Source organism: Manihot esculenta, chromosome 6, assembly GCF_001659605.2.
Source record: "Manihot esculenta cultivar AM560-2 chromosome 6, M.esculenta_v8, whole genome shotgun sequence".
In the NCBI taxonomy this organism is placed as follows: Eukaryota; Viridiplantae; Streptophyta; class Magnoliopsida; order Malpighiales; family Euphorbiaceae; genus Manihot; species Manihot esculenta.
The window spans coordinates 11443937-11465356 of record NC_035166.2 but is presented as its reverse complement, the minus strand read 5'-3'; the positions used below and the strand labels follow the sequence as shown (position 1 = coordinate 11465356).

At 41.5% G+C, this 21420-nt stretch overlaps 1 protein-coding gene across 1 annotated transcript in view; it reads right to left on the bottom strand.

Annotated features, from left to right (window-relative positions):
• LOC110617833 overlaps positions 1-18011 on the bottom strand; it is a gene marked incomplete at its 3' end in the record, with an annotated part of 55984 nt that extends 37973 nt beyond the window's left edge. The window contains exons 1-2 of the mRNA XM_043957752.1: positions 17999-18011; positions 15500-16330 (exon numbers count right to left, since the gene is read on the bottom strand). Coding sequence (XP_043813687.1) covers positions 15500-16330; positions 17999-18011 — 844 coding nt within the window. The remainder of the gene's footprint in view (positions 1-15499; positions 16331-17998) is intronic.
• Positions 18012-21420: the final 3409 nt, after the last annotated feature.

Below are 21420 nucleotides of genomic sequence, written 5' to 3'. Positions count from 1 at the left end.
TGATGCTTTACCAAGTAACCTCCATACCCTATGCGCTCTGCAGCATAGAACCCACTCTGTAAGGGTCAGCATATCATAAGTTAACTTGGCTACCATAGAGTCACAGGAATCAAACCTGGTTTTCTCTAATGGTCTACTCTGTGGATCACAGGAATCAAACCTGGTCTTTCCTTTGCACTGGTCTTGGGTCAAGGGAATGAAACCCTATCTTCCCTCACAGTTATCCTTCACTGGGTTTTCGAAACACAACATTGATTAAGTCTGTTTTGACACAGTTCTCATCAAGAAACTGAAAACAGGATACATGCATATACAAGGGATAAACAAACACTAGGCAAAGCACATTCTAAACCATATCATACTGACATACTAGCTATTACATGCCTTTACATATATTTCTTTTATTTACATCATGTCCATACTAAGCTATTACACATGCAGTCTTCTAGTCACCACTCTGCTGTTGCTAACTTTCCCTGCTATACTGAACCTGCAAAACTGGGATTAAGGGAAAGGGATGAGCTTCTAAAGCCCAGTGAGTAGAAACACTAAAAATAGTTCATTCATACACATCTTTTATGAAAATGCAACACAACTCATAATTTCCACATCATTGATTGGACATGACTTCAAAACTCCCTCGACGGGCTATTGATGTCGCCTGGGTCCAATCATCTGGAATTAGACATGACCTCAAAACTCCCTCTAAGGGCTATTGATGTCGCCTTGGTCCAATTCCCACTATCAATGAATAATGCAATGCACCATCTTCGTGATTCTAATGCAATCACCCTAATACATATCATAACATTCATGATGCATGGACTATGCTTCATACATTCCATTTTCTTACAATAAAAGATTAAGTTTAGTTCTACTCACCTCTGCTCCTCAAGCAGAAACCTGACTGACGCTGCAACTGCTAATCCTGACAACCTCCCTGAACTGTCGGGTCCAATCCTATACAAATGGACTCGAATGAGGTGTCAAACATACTCTTATTAACTCTTAAACAATCCCCTATAATCCCCTCTGAACCTCTGAAAACAATCACATAAACATGCAAAAGAAGGCTGGACAGAGCACCTTCGGCGGCACCTTCGGCGGCCGAATGTGCATGACAGAGCCGAAAGTCCATTCTTTCGGAAGCAACCTTAGGCAGCCGAACCTGCCTCCACAAGGGGTTCGGCGGCCGAATCCTCCCTTCGGCGGCCGAACCTGAGTTCATCCAGAACTCAGCTTCGTGCATGAACAAGCCTGCCAAGCACCAACCCCACTCCATACATGCATACCTCCTCCTTCACTCACATATACTCAGGTATATGAACCAAGGGGTCCAAAACTACCTACTAACCCCAACAACACAGCAACTAGAACACATATACATATTTACACCATTAAAACATCAAAACTAAACCTATATACATAACTCTCCCCTTAACCTCTTTAAAAGCTGTTATAAATCATTAAAACAAGTTTAAAGACTTCCCTTACCTCTTGAAAACAGAAGAGGAACAGCCAACTCAGCAACTCCTCCTCCAAAGCTTCAAACCCTCACAACTCTTCTTTTCTCTCAAAAACGTTCAACCCCTTTTGCAAAAGACCAACCCTCTGCATAAGCTGATTAAAGCTTGCAGATGAGTCAAGGGAGACGTGGCCAAACCTCTGGTCATGATCTGGAGGTAAACACCTGGCCAAACCACGGACTGAGGAGTGTGCACAACTAACCGACCACCTCAGCTTCGGCTGCCGAAACTGCATGCAAAACCATGCAACTTTCGGAGGCCGAACATAAACTTCGGGGGCCGAACATTGGGCACTTTCGGCGGCCGAACTTACCATTCGGGGGCCGAACATGACAGAAACTCCTTAAGCCACTTCTCCTCAAAACTTAACTCTTTTCTGAATCAAACCTTTGAACCACTTAAAAACCTTTTAGAAAACCTTCACTCTTACCCTTCTAGAACCTCTGCCATTCCGGAATTCCACCGGATGGTAAGAATTCTGATGCCTGACCTAGCCGGGTATTACATTCTTCCCCCCTTACAAAACATTCGTCCTCGAATGTTAAAAACAAACAAATAAACATATAAAGCCTACCACTTCTCTCGAAAGAGAGAATTCCTGAATCTCTATTTTCCTGAGTTGAGTCCATACTGCAAACTCTTTGTCGGAACTCTACAGCTTTCGCTGCGCTATGCTGATCCTTATTCCTTTTTCTCTTTATCTTTTCTTACCCAACCTCTTTTCTAACCTTTCATTCCCAACTCTCAACTGGTAGCATTCAAAACTTTGATCACACCAAAACCATAAACAACTTTTATCAGAGCCGCTAAAGATCATCAATCCTAACAAGGAAAACGTGGTACTTACTTACCAGCTTGCACTCACTGATCTTATTAACCTATCAGCGCAAAACCTTAAGGATTCATCGTTCGTTTCCCACACCAACTTGTGCATATACGCGGGTGAGGTACTAAGTCAGATAAAACCCTTAACTACCAAGCCTCTTTTCCACTATCCTGACTATTCTTAGCTTTCTCTCTGCAGGTGCCATTCTGTAGAGGAAAGAGAGGAAGCAATGGTTCCGCGTCCAGATACCATTCTCATTCCAATCCTACCTCCCTGACAGATGGTAAACCTGACAGCCTACCTGGGAAACATCTAGTACGCACTAGAAAAGGCACTGAGGCTGATTCCCTGTCCTGACAAACTTGCTCACAAGAGCTAAGAGAACCCGCTGACAACCTTTCCTGTATAACGATGAGCCTGTAGGACTGATATCAACTGCTAGGCACCTATACTCTGTCCCCCTAAAGGACTGCCTGACCCATCCAATTTCCCCACCTTGTCTCTATGGACACAGGTAGTACCATGAGTAATGCATCAATCCGCCCTAGAAGGACGTCATACAGTCACCTCTAGAACCATAAGGTCAGTTGGATTGCATCTACTCACCACAAACTCTGAACTGAACTGACTGACTCTATCTCAGATGGATCACACTCAGGTCCATTGACCCAAGAAAACCACTCTAAGCCCAGAAGTCACCAAACCCATGCTGTCATCGGCTCACTAAGCAACAAGAAAAGCGAAGACACTGGGGTTCAAAACAACTAGCAGACACATCTCAATACTTTCACGTGAACGCACCTGACGTCACCGTGTGTGATGTAACAGCCTCTTACTGAGTCAGGGTGAAGATCCAAGCTAAAGCAAATGGAACTTCTCTCGGGAATCCACTGAAGAAAAGACTGACCTTTTCCTCTGCCTCAACTACCACCTCTTCCCAGACTAACGCTAAACTGTTTTGTTGTTTTTTTTTTTTTCTGATCGATCCCACTTTTCTTTCTGCTTTTATCTTACTTACCTTTACTTCTTACTTGAGAGAACCATTCTCACTATGCCTGGGATTAGGAGAAACCTGAAACATAGCATCTTATACCACAACTCTCTCTTTAACTCTTTTCTGATACTCTATGTCTTTAACTCTTAGCTATTAACTTTTCTCTAACTCTCCATCTCTTTACCTGTTACTCTGAACATGTAATTCTATTCCATTCTATTACTTTCAATCCGACTAGGATCCACAAAAACAAACATATACATCAAAACTCTCAAAAAGAGCATACCTGGCACCACTGGATCTGAGGGTGCTATTCCCTGCTGAACCTTTCTACCTGAAACAGTCCGCTGGGACCGAACCATCCAAGGCATCATACGACACTCACGAATCACATGCCCCTTCTGTCCACATCGATAACATCCTATTGTTCCTGCCAGACAGATTCCCTTATGCAATCTACCACACCTCAAACATTGTGGCTTGCCTATACCAGAACTTGGACCAGCACCACTAGTCCCTATTGTATTCTTCTTTGACCCTTTAAGGCCCCTAACCTTTTTCTTTGTCGCTTTCCCCCACTTTGCTCCTTTCCAGGTAGCTGTACTCCAGGTGGAGGATTCATTCTCTCCTATCCTAGAATCCTTGGTCTGAGTATCCTCTAAAGTCTCTTCATCTACATTCACCTGTACACCTACATCCCTTCTTTGCACAGCCACTTCTAGCTCTCTCCTGTTTTCTGATTCTAGATTCATTCCTTCTTTACTATCATCAAAAGACCCTTCCGACGGATCTGAATCACTCTGAGGACTAATTCCACTCATCTTAGCTCTGAAAACACAAAACACAAATAAGCAAACATTAGCACACATATAGTTCATATGAAAGACACATGAACATAGAACATATACATGCATAGCATCCAGCATGGCATTTCACATCAGCATGCAACAAACTTCCTAGCTCAGTGGACATAATTTAACTTATTGTGCTTTGCCTTTCTATAACCTCTAGACCAACCTCTTTCCGATGTGAGATATCTCTAAGCCTTGAACAAAAATGCTCAACACACCGTACTTATGAGGCCCTATGCTCTGATACCATCTGTAACAGCCCGGAAACCGGTACCCTCTTTGTCACGGTCCGAACCGCTCGGCACTAGGATCCAGATCGCCTTAAGGCCGCCTAGACCCGTAGTAAGCCTATCCTGAACTCTGTGTAGCTGTTAAAATCCCATACATGATCCGACTGGACTATTAACTGTTAAAACGTTGCTATTAAACAACCAGACTTAACCTTTCAAAACACTCTCTGTAGGTTCAATCATATGAACCAAAATGCTCAGATATACCAATCTGAACTAGCCCTCGGGCTATCTATAATACACCAGTGATGCTTTACCAAGTAACCTCCATACCCTATGCGCTCTGCAGCATAGAACCCACTCTGTAAGGGTCAGCATATCATAAGTTAACTTGGCTACCATAGAGTCACAGGAATCAAACCTGGTTTTCTCTAATGGTCTACTCTGTGGATCACAGGAATCAAACCTGGTCTTTCCTTTGCACTGGTCTTGGGTCAAGGGAATGAAACCCTATCTTCCCTCACAGTTATCCTTCACTGGGTTTTCGAAACACAACATTGATTAAGTCTGTTTTGACACAGTTCTCATCAAGAAACTGAAAACAGGATACATGCATATACAAGGGATAAACAAACACTAGGCAAAGCACATTCTAAACCATATCATACTGACATACTAGCTATTACATGCCTTTACATATATTTCTTTTATTTACATCATGTCCATACTAAGCTATTACACATGCAGTCTTCTAGTCACCACTCTGCTGTTGCTGACTTTCCCTGCTATACTGAACCTGCAAAACTGGGATTAAGGGAAAGGGATGAGCTTCTAAAGCCCAGTGAGTAGAAACACTAAAAATAGTTCATTCATACACATCTTTTATGAAAATGCAACACAACTCATAATTTCCACATCATTGATTGGACATGACTTCAAAACTCCCTCGACGGGCTATTGATGTCGCCTGGGTCCAATCATCTAGAATTAGACATGACCTCAAAACTCCCTCTAAGGGCTATTGATGTCGCCTTGGTCCAATTCCCACTATCAATGAATAATGCAATGCACCATCTTCGTGATTCTAATGCAATCACCCTAATACATATCATAACATTCATGATGCATGGACTATGCTTCATACATTCCATTTTCTTACAATAAAAGATTAAGTTTAGTTCTACTCACCTCTGCTCCTCAAGCAGAAACCTGACTGACGCTGCAACTGCTAATCCTGACAACCTCCCTGAACTGTCGGGTCCAATCCTATACAAATGGACTCGAATGAGGTGTCAAACATACTCTTATTAACTCTTAAACAATCCCCTATAATCCCCTCTGAACCTCTGAAAACAATCACATAAACATGCAAAAGAAGGCTGGACAGAGCACCTTCGGCGGCACCTTCGGCGGCCGAATGTGCATGACAGAGCCGAAAGTCCATTCTTTCGGAAGCAACCTTAGGCAGCCGAACCTGCCTCCACAAGGGGTTCGGCGGCCGAATCCTCCCTTCGGCGGCCGAACCTGAGTTCATCCAGAACTCAGCTTCGTGCATGAACAAGCCTGCCAAGCACCAACCCCACTCCATACATGCATACCTCCTCCTTCACTCACATATACTCAGGTATATGAACCAAGGGGTCCAAAACTACCTACTAACCCCAACAACACAGCAACTAGAACACATATACATATTTACACCATTAAAACATCAAAACTAAACCTATATACATAACTCTCCCCTTAACCTCTTTAAAAGCTGTTATAAATCATTAAAACAAGTTTAAAGACTTCCCTTACCTCTTGAAAACAGAAGAGGAACAGCCAACTCAGCAACTCCTCCTCCAAAGCTTCAAACCCTCACAACTCTTCTTTTCTCTCAAAAACGTTCAACCCCTTTTGCAAAGACCAACCCTCTGCATAAGCTGATTAAAGCTTGCAGATGAGTCAAGGGAGACGTGGCCTGTAATACCCGGCTAGATTCAGACATCGGAATTCCTACCGTCCGGGGGAGTTCGAGGATGTCAGAGGTCTCTGGAAGGGTAAGAGAAAGTTGTCTAAAATATGTTCAAGTGTTTTAAAGGTTTAGCGTAGAAAAGGATTGAGTTTTGAAGAGATATGGCCAAGGAGGCATTTTGCCATGTTCGGCCCCCGAATGTTAAGTTCGGCCGCCGAAAGTGCCCAATGTTCAGCCCCCGAAGGTTAAGTTCGGCCCCCGAAGGTTGCATGGTTTTGCATGCGATTCGGCAGCCGAACCTGAGGCGGTTGCTCATCTATAAGGGCACCGAGTGGCAGAAAAAGGAGGAGGTTTCTTCTCTCCTTTTGACCTAGGTGAGGTCTTGATCTCCTTAAAGTATTTTCATGGTTTTTCTTCAAATCTTTCACGGTTTTAATGAGTTTTACCCTTGTTTTGAAGAGTTGTGAGCTTGAAACAAGGTTTTGGAGTTTGAAGCTTTTGAAGCTTGGTTTCTCCATATCTTTGAGTTTGGATCATCTCAGCCTTTGTTCTTCAAGAGGTAAGTGTTGATTCATGGTTCTTATGATGTTTTAATGAGTTTTGTAAAGGGAAAAGGGAGCTAGGCATGAGTTTGCATGAGATGTGCATCATAGGGTTTATGAATCCTTTATGTTTGATGTGTGTCTTGTGAGCTTGTTGTTGGAGTTTAAAGTTATTTGAAGCTCCCTTAGGCTTGTTGAAGTGTTTATGCATGTTTTAGAAGGGTTAAATGCATGTGTTGAGGTCTGAACAGGTGATGGAGGGACTGGCAGGCGTCCTTGTGCACGAAACTGAGTTCTGGCTAAACTCAGGTTCGGCCCCCGAAAGTCCAAGTTAGGCCGCCGAACATGCCTGACTTTCGTCTCTGGAGGAGACATTCGGCCGCCGAAGGTGCTGCCGAAGGTGCCCTGTCCAGCCTTCCTTTGCTTGTTTTGCATGCATGTTTTGTGATGTTTTAGAGGGTTTTTGGAGAGATGTTCATAGTTATGTTAGAGTATGTTTGGTACCTCATTTACGTCCATCTGTGTAGGATTGGACCGAGGAACCGAGGAGGCTCCAGAGTTAGAGTTGGCCCAGAGTTAGCCAGCATTGGCTAGAGGTGAGTGGAACTAAATTACATATTTTCTCTTGAGAAATGACACGATTCTAGCATGATCCATGCATCATATACTGCCATGTTATATCTTAGGTTGTGTTGCATTAGAATTCATGAATATGCTGCATTGCATAAGTTGTTGTTCCTGTGGATGAATGTTGGATGATCCTTAGCCCATGATAGAGAGCAGATACAGAGTTATGGCATGAGATAGCCATACCAGGTCGCCCCTGGATAGGCCAGGTCGCTCCTGGTACTATAGTCAGAGCACAGAGCAGAGATAAGAGTAGACCAGGTGATGACATCGTCTCCCTGGCACAGTTGGTCATGTTATGATATCAGAGCAGAGATAAGAGTAGACCAGGTGATGACATCGTCTCCCTGGCACAGTTGGTCAGATTATCACATGTAGTTGAGGGCTATTGGTGACAAGTTCATCCTTGAGATGATATGTTTGTGATGTGATGCATTTCATGAGAGCATGTAATGAATGAACTGTTTTTATTGTTCCTCCTCACTGGGCTGTAGTAGCTCATCCCACTCCCTTAACCCCAGTTTTGCAGGTTCTGAGATAGCTATGGGAAGTTAAAGTCAGCAAGAGTACAGAGGGAAGATATGCATGCATGTATGGTTGTAATAAAGTAGTGGACATGATGTAACTCAAAGATTAGTGGTAATGTAATGTGTATAAATATGTACTGTCGTATACTGGATAGACTTGTGCTTTTCCTAGTATCATTGCTATAGTGTGATGTATGATTAATCCCTTGTACATGAATCCTGTTTTACGTTTCTTGATGAGAAATGTGTGAGTTAGGCTTAATGTATGGCTTTGATGTGATACCAGTGGATTGTGTTACAGAGTAAAAGGGTTTCAATCCCTTGATCCACAGCAGATAGTAGTCCCTGGTATAGGCCCTGAGGGCCATTTCAGATTGATATATCTGAGTAGCAGTAGTTAAGCCTACAGAGTTTTACAGGATTGTTGAGTATCTTTGTATCATGTATGGGATTTATCAGGTACACAGAGAGTATAGTCGGCTTGCTACGGGTCCCGACGGCCTTAAGCCGATCTGGATCCTAGTGCCAGTGATGGTTCGGACCGTTACTGAGTGGTACCGGTTTCCGGGTCGTTACAGATTGGTATCAGAGCATAGGGCCTCAAGAGTACGGTGTGTTGGGATATCCCACATCGGAAAGAGGTGTTGTCTTGTATAGGAAGGAAAGCACAATAAGTTAAAATCATGTCCACTAGGATAGGATGTGGAGTCCTGTCTTGCATGCTGATGTGGAATGCCATGATGAGTTGCATGTGCATTATTGATATGTTTGATATGTGCTAAGGATTCATGTGTTTTCACATGGATCATTTGATGATATTGTGTGTGCTGTTGTGCTTTTTCAGAGGCAGGATGAGAGGAACTCGTCGATCTGCTAGATTGACAGGAGCTCCGCCGGAGGATGAGGACAGGGATGTCCATCTCCCTGTTCTGCAAAGGACAATATCAGATCGTTTAAGCAGAGAAGGTACATCAAGGGACCCTAGAAGGTCTGTTGATGAGAGTAGAAGGGGAGTTGTTCAGAGTAGTATGTCAGGGTATCGGAGAGAAGGAGAGGAGGATGAGCAGAGGAGAGATGATAGCTTTAGTAGAAGTAGGTTGGGAAGAGATATGGGTGAGTCCCAAGGAGGCACTCAGGCCTCGAGGTTTGTTCCACCTCAGTATCCACCCTATCAGTGGGGGGCAGAGTACCCGATGAGAGGGACATCAGAGTTTCCTAGATATAACCCATATCCCACCTTTATGCCTTATCCTTCCTTTTACCCGTCATATTCACAGTATACCATGTTTCCACCCTTCTTTTGTTACCCAGGGTCAGTAAACCCTAACCTAGGGCATGTTGCATCTCCTCCACCACCAGGAGAACCAGTAGCCCCAATTGTCCAAACACCCAAGTCTAGTTCACCTGGGGAAAGTATGGTGCAGATGACAGCTTATTTGAGGTTGGATGTTCCCACATTTGAGACTGGTGATGACCCTGTTGAGTATCTTAGAATGGTTAAGCTGATAACCGATGAGTTGGGAGCTAATGAGAGTAGAGCCATACAGATGGCAGGGGTTACATTGAAATGTGAGAAGGCAAGGGAATGGTTCACCCAGCATGTGGACCCGAGGGTAGAACGCTTATCCTGGGAGCAGTTTGCTTCAGAGTTTACAGGATGGGTTTGTCCAGAGAGCCCAAGGGAGCGTAAGGAGAGTGACTTTGCGCAGCCTGAGCAGACAGAAAACATGAGTGTAGAAACTTACCCAGAGACTAGTGATCGTTTTCCTTTGGGTGAGGCTGCTGCAAAGAATAAAAAGAAAGTGAGAGGCCTGAAAGGGTCAAAGAAAAGAGAGTTCTGGAATAGGGTACAGTTTGGCATGGGTTTTCGCGAGGGTTCGAGTTCTGGTTGGGATAGTTCTAGATGTGTGAAGTGCGGTAGGAGGCACAAAGGCGTATGTCGGGCTGGGACAACAGCATGTTTCAGGTGCGGACAGGAGGGGCACATGGCACGAGAGTGTCCCATTACGGTCATGTCAGCACAGTTCCCACAGACATCCGCAGACAATATAATTCCACCAGAAGCTCCAGCCTCGGTGCAGGGCAGAGGTAGAGAAAGAGGGGTAGTCCCTTCTTCAGGAGGTTCCTTAAGTGGAAGTCCGTTAGTTTCGGCTCGGATTTTCACCCAGATTCAGCCAGAGACAGACACACTAAACACAGTGGTGCCAGGTAAGCTCATTTTTGCGTGTTCTGATGTGTATGGTTTTCTGGATCTTACTAGATTAGCAGTGGATGTGAGAAAAGTAAAGTGGAATAGAGTTAGATGTTCAGCGACAAAAGTTCAGTGAGTCGTGAAAGATTAGTCAGCCAGGAAAAGCTCGAGAGCTCTAGCCGTGGATTTGAAATCCAGGTAGAGAGAGAGTGATCTCTCAGCTCTGAGTGTAGACCTCAAGTAAGGAAATAGCGTAAGAAAGTGAAGAGTAAGAAAAAGAATAAAAGTAAGAAAGAGAAAAGTAAGCAAAGAAAAGAGTAAATGAGATAAGATAGAGCAGAGAAAGAATAGAATAGAGTAAAGGTAAAGGACGAAAGTGTAGAAGGAAAGTTCAGTTTGGTCTGGGATTAGATGGCGATGAGCTCTGGTTCAGATAGTTCTGGATGCGTGAGGTGTGGAGTGTACACGAAAGTAGTCTATTGGTATGGGACTACGGCATGTATAGATGCGAGCAGGAAGGACTCATGTTATGTGAGTGTCCTACTGCGGCCCTGATTGGCACAGTCCCAGCAGATGACTTCTAGTAGTGTAACTCAGCCTGTAGCTCTAGCCATGTTTTAGGACAGGGGTTGAGGCAAGAGAAGAGAGTTCTCCTTTTCTTTGGTCGGTTCCCGAGGGAAGATTCATTAGCTTTAGCTTGGATCTTCATCCTGACTCAGTAGGAGGCTAACACATCGAACACGGTGATGTCCGATACGTTCACTTGCGGGTGTTCAGATGTGTAGATTTTAGTGGACCCTGATGTTTCTTTCCCTGTTGTTTTGAGAGCCATAAATAGAGGAGGGGTTGATAACTTCTGGCGTAGCGTGTTCTCTTTGGGTCAGAGGGCCCAAGAGTGTGATTCATCTATGGCAGAGTCAGTCTGTCGGTTCAGTTCAGAGTTTGTTGAGAGTAGTAGATGCCGTCCAGCTGACCTTATGGTTCTAGGGGTGACTGATGATGTCACCCTAGGGCGGATTGGCTAGCTACTTGAGGTACTACCTAAGTCTGCAAAGACAAGGTAGGACAGTTCAGAGTTCAGAGGCTCGGATGGGTCAGAGTTAGTCCTTAGAGGGGGACAGTTTAGCATACCCAGCAGTTTGATATCAACCCTACAGGCTCGTGAATTCGTTAGGGAAGTTAGTCAGGAGTTTTCTTGCTCTTGTTTGAGCGCATAGCCAGGTCAGGGAACCAGCCTCAGTATTCATAGACAGGAAAAGAGAAAGAGTGTTATATGTTAGCCCAGACGAGTTAGCAGGTTTACCATTAGTAAACCCAGTAGAGTTTGAAAGTTAAGTGAGAATGGAGACTAGATGCATCTTCACCTTTTCCTTTGGAATGATACCTGTAGCATGTAAGAGTTGAAACCTATAAGAGTTAGAAAAGCAGTTACAGACTGAAGAGCGATAGTAGAACAATATGCACTTGGTAGTAAAGGATTCTATCCGACTTAGTACCACACACCCTGGAATGTTCCAGTATCGTTGTGAGAAACGGAGGATGAAACCTTGAGATGTTATCACAACTGTGAATAGTTGCACAAACTCACTACCAAGGATAAGTGTTCCATAGGAACAGCTAGTAGAAGCCGGTTGTTTTCTATAATCGATCTGAGAGTTGGGAACTATCTGTCGAAAGGGAGAGAAAAGCCAGTTAACAGTTGCATAGAGATGAGATTTTGCTTGTAATGAAGAGTTTAAACCAGAGGGAAGGGGTAAAACGGCTCAGCGACTCTGAGTATACAAGACAGGATTTACTGGGTAAGGCTTAGCTGCCCTCAGTCAGATGTCGCTTATCAGTTTATCCTATAGAAATAGATAGCTAGAGAGCTAGAGATAGTCTAGTAATGTTAGAAGGGATCAAAAGAGAAGAAGCCAGTATAGTAAAGAAGAATAAAGACAGGCAAGGATCAGAGTGCGCAGCAAAAGCGTAGGATAGTTCAGAACAAAAAAAAAAAAAAAAAAAAACAAATACAAAAAAAATCAAGAATAGAGAAGCATGCCCATTATCTACTAAGCATTGTTGAGTGCAAGAGAACACGGCATAGAGGCCAAGTTCTGTAATCTGAGTTCAATTTCGGAGCATATCTGTGTGATGTGTGATGTAGCACACTACGAGTTCTCTAGTAAGAAAAGAGTCAAAGCTATAGGCAAGGCATCTAGCTTTTCCTGAGGATTATTGTTCCTTTGTCAGAGTTCAGTAAAGAGAAGCAAAGGTGCGTATAACCAGAGTAGTGTAAATAAGCTGAGAAAAGTCAAAGAAAAGGAAAGTTAGTAGTCATATGAAAGAGTCAGGTCGATTGTGTACAAGCAAGAGTGGTAAATAATTAGTGTAGACACAGCGTAAGCAGTAAAGGGTCAGCAAAGTCAGACAGTATAGCCAACCCGGGAGTTTTACTCCAGGGGTATCTGTGTCTACGAAGGTCGGCTTTCTTCTTGTTTCCCTGTATGTTTATTGTTGTTGTTTTAACATTCGAGGACGAATGTTTTTAAAGGAGGGAAGAATGTAATACCCGGCTAGATTCAGACATCGGAATTCCTACCGTCCGGGGGAGTTCGAGGATGTCAGAGGTCTCTGGAAGGGTAAGAGAAAGTTGTCTAAAATATGTTCAAGTGTTTTAAAGGTTTAGCGTAGAAAAGGATTGAGTTTTGAAGAGATATGGCCAAGGAGGCATTTTGCCATGTTCGGCCCCCGAATGTTAAGTTCGGCCGCCGAAAGTGCCCAATGTTCGGCCCCCGAAGGTTAAGTTCGGCCCCCGAAGGTTGCATGGTTTTGCATGCGATTCGGCAGCCGAACCTGAGGCGGTTGCTCATCTATAAGGGCACCGAGTGGCAGAAAAAGGAGGAGGTTTCTTCTCTCCTTTTGACCTAGGTGAGGTCTTGATCTCCTTAAAGTATTTTCATGGTTTTTCTTCAAATCTTTCACGGTTTTAATGAGTTTTACCCTTGTTTTGAAGAGTTGTGAGCTTGAAACAAGGTTTTGGAGTTTGAAGCTTTTGAAGCTTGGTTTCTCCATATCTTTGAGTTTGGATCATCTCAGCCTTTGTTCTTCAAGAGGTAAGTGTTGATCCATGGTTCTTATGATGTTTTAATGAGTTTTGTAAAGGGAAAAGGGAGCTAGGCATGAGTTTGCATGAGATGTGCATCATAGGGTTTATGAATCCTTTATGTTTGATGTGTGTCTTGTGAGCTTGTTGTTGGAGTTTAAAGTTATTTGAAGCTCCCTTAGGCTTGTTGAAGTGTTTATGCATGTTTTAGAAGGGTTAAATGCATGTGTTGAGGTCTGAACAGGTGATGGAGGGACTGGCAGGCGTCCTTGTGCACGAAACTGAGTTCTGGCTAAACTCAGGTTCGGCCCCCGAAAGTCCAAGTTAGGCCGCCGAACATGCCTGACTTTCGTCTCTGGAGGAGACATTCAGCCGCCGAAGGTGCTGCCGAAGGTGCCCTGTCCAGCCTTCCTTTGCTTGTTTTGCATGCATGTTTTGTGATGTTTTAGAGGGTTTTTGGAGAGATGTTCATAGTTATGTTAGAGTATGTTTGGTACCTCATTTACGTCCATCTGTGTAGGATTGGACCGAGGAACCGAGGAGGCTCCAGAGTTAGAGTTGGCCCAGAGTTAGCCAGCATTGGCTAGAGGTGAGTGGAACTAAATTACATATTTTCTCTTGAGAAATGACACGATTCTAGCATGATCCATGCATCATATACTGCCATGTTATATCTTAGGTTGTGTTGCATTAGAATTCACGAATATGCTGCATTGCATAAGTTGTTGTTCCTGTGGATGAATGTTGGATGATCCTTAGCCCATGATAGAGAGCAGATACAGAGTTATGGCATGAGATAGCCATACCAGGTCGCCCCTGGATAGGCCAGGTCGCTCCTGGTACTATAGTCAGAGCACAGAGCAGAGATAAGAGTAGACCAGGTGATGACATCGTCTCCCTGGCACAGTTGGTCATGTTATGATATCAGAGCAGAGATAAGAGTAGACCAGGTGATGACATCGTCTCCCTGGCACAGTTGGTCAGATTATCACATGTAGTTGAGGGCTATTGGTGACAAGTTCATCCTTGAGATGATATGTTTGTGATGTGATGCATTTCATGAGAGCATGTAATGAATGAACTGTTTTTATTGTTCCTCCTCACTGGGCTGTAGTAGCTCATCCCACTCCCTTAACCCCAGTTTTGCAGGTTCTGAGATAGCTATGGGAAGTTAAAGTCAGCAAGAGTACAGAGGGAAGATATGCATGCATGTATGGTTGTAATAAAGTAGTAGACATGATGTAACTCAAAGATTAGTGGTAATGTAATGTGTATAAATATGTACTGTCGTATACTGGATAGACTTGTGCTTTTCCTAGTATCATTGCTATAGTGTGATGTATGATTAATCCCTTGTACATGAATCCTGTTTTACGTTTCTTGATGAGAAATGTGTGAGTTAGGCTTAATGTATGGCTTTGATGTGATACCAGTGGATTGTGTTACAGAGTAAAAGGGTTTCAATCCCTTGATCCACAGCAGATAGTAGTCCCTGGTATAGGCCCTGAGGGCCATTTCAGATTGATATATCTGAGTAGCAGTAGTTAAGCCTACAGAGTTTTATAGGATTGTTGAGTATCTTTGTATCATGTATGGGATTTATCAGGTACACAGAGAGTATAGTCGGCTTGCTACGGGTCCCGGCGGCCTTAAGCCGATCTGGATCCTAGTGCCAGTGATGGTTCGGACCGTTACTGAGTGGTACCGGTTTCCGGGTCGTTACATGGCCAAACCTCTGGTCATGATCTGGAGGTAAACACTTGGCCAAACCACGGACTGAGGAGTGTGCACAACTAACCGACCACCTCAGCTTCGGCTGCCGAAACTGCATGCAAAACCATGCAACTTTCGGGGGCCGAACATAAACTTCGGGGGCCGAACATTGGGCACTTTCGGCGGCCGAACTTACCATTCGGGGGCCGAACATGACAGAAACTCCTTAAGCCACTTCTCCTCAAAACTTAACTCTTTTCTGAATCAAACCTTTGAACCACTTAAAAACCTTTTAGAAAACCTTCACTCTTACCCTTTTAGAACCTCTGCCATTCCGGAATTCCACCGGATGGTAAGAATTCTGATGCCTGACCTAGCCGGGTATTACAACATGCTGCATCAATAAACTTCCTCTCCGCGGGTAGTAAACCTCCATAGAAATATTCGATTAGGGATTTTTCAGAAATATCATGCTGAGGGTAGCTTGTGCACAACCTTTTGAACCTCTCCCAGTACTCATATAAGCCTTCAGAATGCTTTTGCCTTATATCACTTATTTCTCGACGGATGCCAATGGCTTTTGATGTTGGAAAGAACTTGCTCAAGAATGCTCTCACCATACCAGCCCATGATGTGATGGATCCGGGTGGTAAGTAGAATAGCCAATCCTTGGCATAGTCATCGAGGGAAAAAGGAAAGGCTCTGAGTTTAACATGATCTTCTGAAATACCTTCGGGCCTCATGGTTGAGCACACAATGTGGAATTCCTTCAAGTGTTTGTGATGATCCTCATTTTTCAGGCCTCTAAATTTGGGAAGGAGGTGGATCAGACCTGTCTTCAATTCAAAGGGTGCTGTCAGTTGGGGGTAGGCAATGCATAGTGGTGCCTGATCTTCTGCTGGAATAGCTAGCTCTCGGAGTGTTCTCTCCCATGGCTGTGGTGCTCGAATGGGCACGTTTTCAGCTTCAGCTTCAACTTCTTCATATGCAACAGGTGGTTCTGCCATTGTGTAATTTTCTGAAGAAACCTGGAATTCAATTTCTGGTTCAAATGCAGCAGTAGGCGAATCTGCTGGTGCGGTAAATTCTGCAGCAGGTGCAATATCAGTTCTATCAGATGGCTTGGTGGCAGATTGAGTGGCGGTCACTCGGCTTGTTGCTGTTGCAGATGAAGATGCTTTTGAGGCTTGGTTTCTCAAGTTTGTTTGCTTTCTTAAGCTCTTGGTGGTGCGTTCTATCTCCGGATCGTAAAGAAGAGTGTCTTTACGGCCAGACCTGGTCATAAAGGGAAAATACGTTAGTTTAAATCAAATCCCCGGCAACGGCGCTAATTTTTGATAGCGGTTGTCGAAGCCGTAAAAAATAAACTTATTTTCAATCAATAAAATAATTTATAGATAGTGGCAATAGGGTCGAACCACAGGGATTTGACACTACGAATTTTCCTAATAATGACTTGGACAAATAAATAACAAAAGTAAATAAAAGGAGGGGGGTTTGTTTTGAAGAGTTACAACTGAGTAAAAGAAAGTAGTAATTAAATAAATGAGTAAATCAATGGGAGAAGAATTTTAATTGAAGTATGGATCTATTTCAGCTTATTTAGAATTGATCATTGATCTTTTTGATACCCCTATTTACTTCAATAAATTAGTTTAGAATGTGGAAGACGCTTCTCACAATCCAAATTTCTCCTTAGTTTTAGTATGATTAGAAAATGTTCGCTAATCAAACACTAGTTAACAAGTTGTTAAGGAACGTTCTTGGGGTTTTTTACTTTTCAACTGTTAACTGACTTAAGACTTAGAGAAACCTAATTCTAACCTTGCCAACCACGTGGTCAAGTTTAGATTATGCAATTGATTGTACTTAAGTTTAAACAATCTAAGCAATTACGGACCTAAATTATTCAAATAATATATTACTCATGCAATTAAAAGCAATAGGCCTTAATTGATTCTAAAAGCAAAGCAATAATAATAGAAAGATCAAGTTGCATAGATATTGAAAATAAATAAGAGTTTAATAATGGAGTTTTAAATCTCCCAATTCATCACAAATCTGAAATTTCCCAACTTCAACTAGAAAAGAAGGTGTTTAGCCACTCATGGTGGACAAAATCACAAAAGAAAGAAGAAAAGAAAGATGGAGAGGCTGCTGCCGAGATTCTGCAGTGATTCCGAAGGTGGAGAGATGATGTTTGCTAGTTTTGATGTTGTCCCTTTTATAGATGGAGAATCCTAATCCAATTAGGGATTGGAAATCCTAAACTTGACTTGGTCTTTTGTAGTCTTTGATTCCTCTTTTGATTTTGTATTTAATTGTGAATGCAATTCGTTGAGTGAAAAGACCTTCTCGTGGCTCTTGGAATTGACTTTGTAGTGTTTGAAGTAGGATTGGACTTCTCCACTTTTAAATTTTAATTTTCTGCTCTTCTTTCCCGCGCTGTTGGTTTCTCTGGCGTCAGTGTGATTTGGGCGGGTGATTTGGGCAAATCACTTGCCCAAATCGTTTCTGTGAATCACTTCTAGGTTTCTGCCTTTAGCCTTCTGCTTTGGTTTCCTGCGGGTGATTTGGTCAAATCACTCTGACCCAATCAATTTCCCAATTTTTTCTGCACTTTTTCTCCAACTTTCTATTTTCTTCCTTTTCTGCAAAAACATTACAAAAACATAAATTAAGCTAAAAAATGGTGTAATTAAACAGTAATATAGTTAAAATGTGGCTAAATTAAGTTTGATCACTTACTAATATGGATTTTACTTCAATAATAAGGATATTAATGGCCAATCAACACCATTTTCTTAGCATAAAAATTTACTTAGCTATAAAAAATTTTACTTGTCAAGAACTGGTAGATTCATGTGGACTTAAATGTGGTGACATTTGAAGCTATAAAATTCAATGCATTTGGAGTCGGCAAAATTACCTTGGACCGCCATTTTCAATTATAAATAGGGATCATTATTTACATTTGCAATAGAACTTTTGTAAGAAACAAAGAGAGCAAGTAAGAGAAAAAATTAGTAAGTTTTAACTCTAACGACATAAGTTAAAAATAGCTCTTACGAGTTATAGTGTGCAGGAAAATATTTATATTTAAGAGTATTTTTTTAATAAATTATTTGAGTATTTGTGTGGATAAATTAATTCACTTACTTCCTTAGGTAATTTTAATTTTTATTACTAACATTTGGTATCAGAGCCGATTACAACAAGATGGTTTCTAGTTCAAGCGTTGGAGTCCAATCAACTCAACAAATGTAGTCTAATTTTCAAGTTTGATGGAAAAAATAATTTTAAAATGTGGAAGCATTTAATGGAGTTGTATCTAAAGAGAAATGACTTTGGAGAAATTTTAGAGAAACGGTTCAAGGAAAAAGAAAAGTTAATAATTGAAGAAATACAATAATTAGTTCGTGATCATTCACTCAATGCGAAAGCCCTATTTTTAATTTGTTAGTCCATTGAGCTACCAGTTCTTAAAATAATATTTCATGCCAAAACAGTAAAAGAGGTTTGGAATATTTTGTTGAAAACATATAAAGGTGCAGATCCAGTTAAAAGGACGATGTTGCAGAGTTTAAAAAGACAATATTAGCTAATGGAGCAGAGTAAAGATGAAAGTATTCGTGATTATTTTGCTCACATGCAGAAAATAGTCAACAAGATGAAAAATAATGGTGACAAAATTGAAGAAAAAGATATTATAGAGAAAATTCTACAAACGCTATCAAGTCAGTTTGATTATGTGGTTACAACCGTTGAAGAATCCAAATATTTTGAAGTTTTGACTTTTAATGATTTATAAGCCTCATTAGAGTTCCGAGAGATGTGGATGAACGAGAGGTCACCAAACACATTGGAGCAAGCATTAAAAACCCAAGTAAATTTAAGAAATGAGAAGGAGTCCATCACAAGCAAGATAGAACATAATCAAAGAGGCCAAAATTTCAGAGGCAGGAGAGGCAAAAATTTCAGACCTATTGCCAGACAAGAAGAAAGAGGTAATGATCCTTCTCAAAATAAATCTAATATTCAATGTCATAAATGAAAAAAGCCTGGTCACTATCAATATGAATGTAAGTTACATATTCAGTGTCACAACTGCAAAGGATATAAACACTATAGCAGAGAATGACCTGCCAAGAGAACAGAAAATAGAGAGAATCATGCTAGAGTTGCTTAGAATGATAACCTAAAAACTCTGCTACTGGCTAGTCATGAAAGTTGCAAAAGAGATAAGCACTATAGCAGAGAATGACCTGCCAGGAGAACTAAAAATAGAGAGAATCATGCTAAAGTTGCTTAGAATGATAACCTAGAAACTCTGTTACTGGCTTATCGTGAAAGCTCCAATGGCAATGACAGCCAATGGTTGCTAGATTTGGACTGCAATAATAATTTGAGTGGAAACAAGAAAGTTTTTCCTGAACTCGATGAGTTGTTTCATTTTTTAGTGAAGCTTGGTAATAAGTACAAAATTTTAGTTCTAGGGAAAGGGAGGATTGCCATTAAAGAGGCTATGACTTGTGTTTCAACAAGCACGGGTGCACTATCAATGATATAAAGAAGGGCGTACTCCTAAAGACGAAGATGTCAACAAGTAGACTATTTTCAACGTAATTTTTCTTATTGCAACTCCATGGTTATTGATGATAACTAGCTATGGCATATGCGTCTTAGACACTTGAATTTTAGAAGCATCAAATTCCTTGCAAATAAGGAATAGGTTTCTGACTTCCAAGCATCCAAGTTCCTAAGTAGATTTGCGAGCATTGTGTTCTAGGCAAGAAGCATAGAGATCCATTTCCTACAAAGCAAGCATGGAGAGCTAAAGGACCAATTGAACTTGTGCATTCAGATTTGTGCTATGTGGAGGTTTCATCGAATAGAGGTAACAAATACTTTATTACTTTTATTGATGATTTCAGTAGAAAGACTTGAGCTTATTTCTTGCAACAAAAATTTGAAGCATGTGAAATACTAGAAAAAATTTGTGGCATATATTGTGATGTAAAGTGGTCATTTTATTAAGACTTTCAGAATTGATAGAGGTACTGAATATATTGTTTGTGATGATTATCTAAGAAAGCATGGTATTAAATATCAACTAACAGTTAGATATACTCCTCAACAAAATGGAGTAGTATGAAGAAAAAACAGAACCATCATGGATATGGTGAGAAGCATGTTGCATTGTAAAAAGTTAATTAAAAGTTTTTGGGCAGAGGCTGTGGCTCATTCTGTCTACATTTTGAATAAGTGCCTTATTAAAAGTGTTTGTGATAAAACACCACAAGAAGCATGGAATGGATGAAAGCCAAATATGAGCCACCTGAAAGTATTTGGTTGCATTGCCTATTCACATGTAACTAATGAGTTGAGAAAGAAGCTTGATGATAGGACAGAGAAGTGCATCTTCATTGGATACAGTTTAGAGACAAAGGCTTATAAGTTGTTTAATCCAAAAACTCAAAAAGTTATTATCAGCCAAGATGTTGCTTTTGACGAAGATGGAATATGGGATTGGTCAGAAGATGAAAAGAGATCGTTGTCAACACTTGTATATATCAACAATGAAGTGGAAACAAAGAATCAGAACAGTGAACCAACTCCTTCAACTTTAGAAGCACTATCTCCTTCAGTTCATGAAGAGTCATCTCCTCCAGTTCCTGAAGAGTCATCTCCTCCAGTTCTTGGGCGCTCATAACATGATTGTTGCCCACCTGCCTATTTATAAGACTATGTGGTTAGTGATGATAAAGATTCTGACAATGATGAAGTTGCCATTATGCTTTCTTATTGACCGCGATCCGGTAATGTTCAAGAAAGCAACTAATAATGATATGGAGTTAAAGCAATGAATGAAGAAATTCATGCTATTAAGAAAAATAATATATGGGAGTTAACTACTTTACTAGAAGGAAAAAAGCCAATTGAAGTCAAATAGGTGTACAAGACGAAGTACAAGTCCAATGAAGAGGTGGAACCCTTTAAAGCACAATTAGTGGTGAAAGGATACAAACAAAAGCAATGTATTGATTACTTTGAAGTATTTGTTCTGGTTGCTAGACTAGATACAGTGCGTATGATTAATTCACTTGCTATTCAAAATCATTGGAAAATGTATCACACTGATGTCAAGTCAATGTTTTTAATGGCTTACTTGAAGAAGAGGTATACATTAAACAACCACTAGGTTATGTGAAGCAAGGAGAAGAAGATAACGTCTATCGACTAAGAAATGCACTATATGGTCTGAAACAAGCACTAAGGGCATGACATACTCATATTGACTCTTACTTTCTAGATAATGAATTTCAAAATTGTCCATATGAGCATACTTTC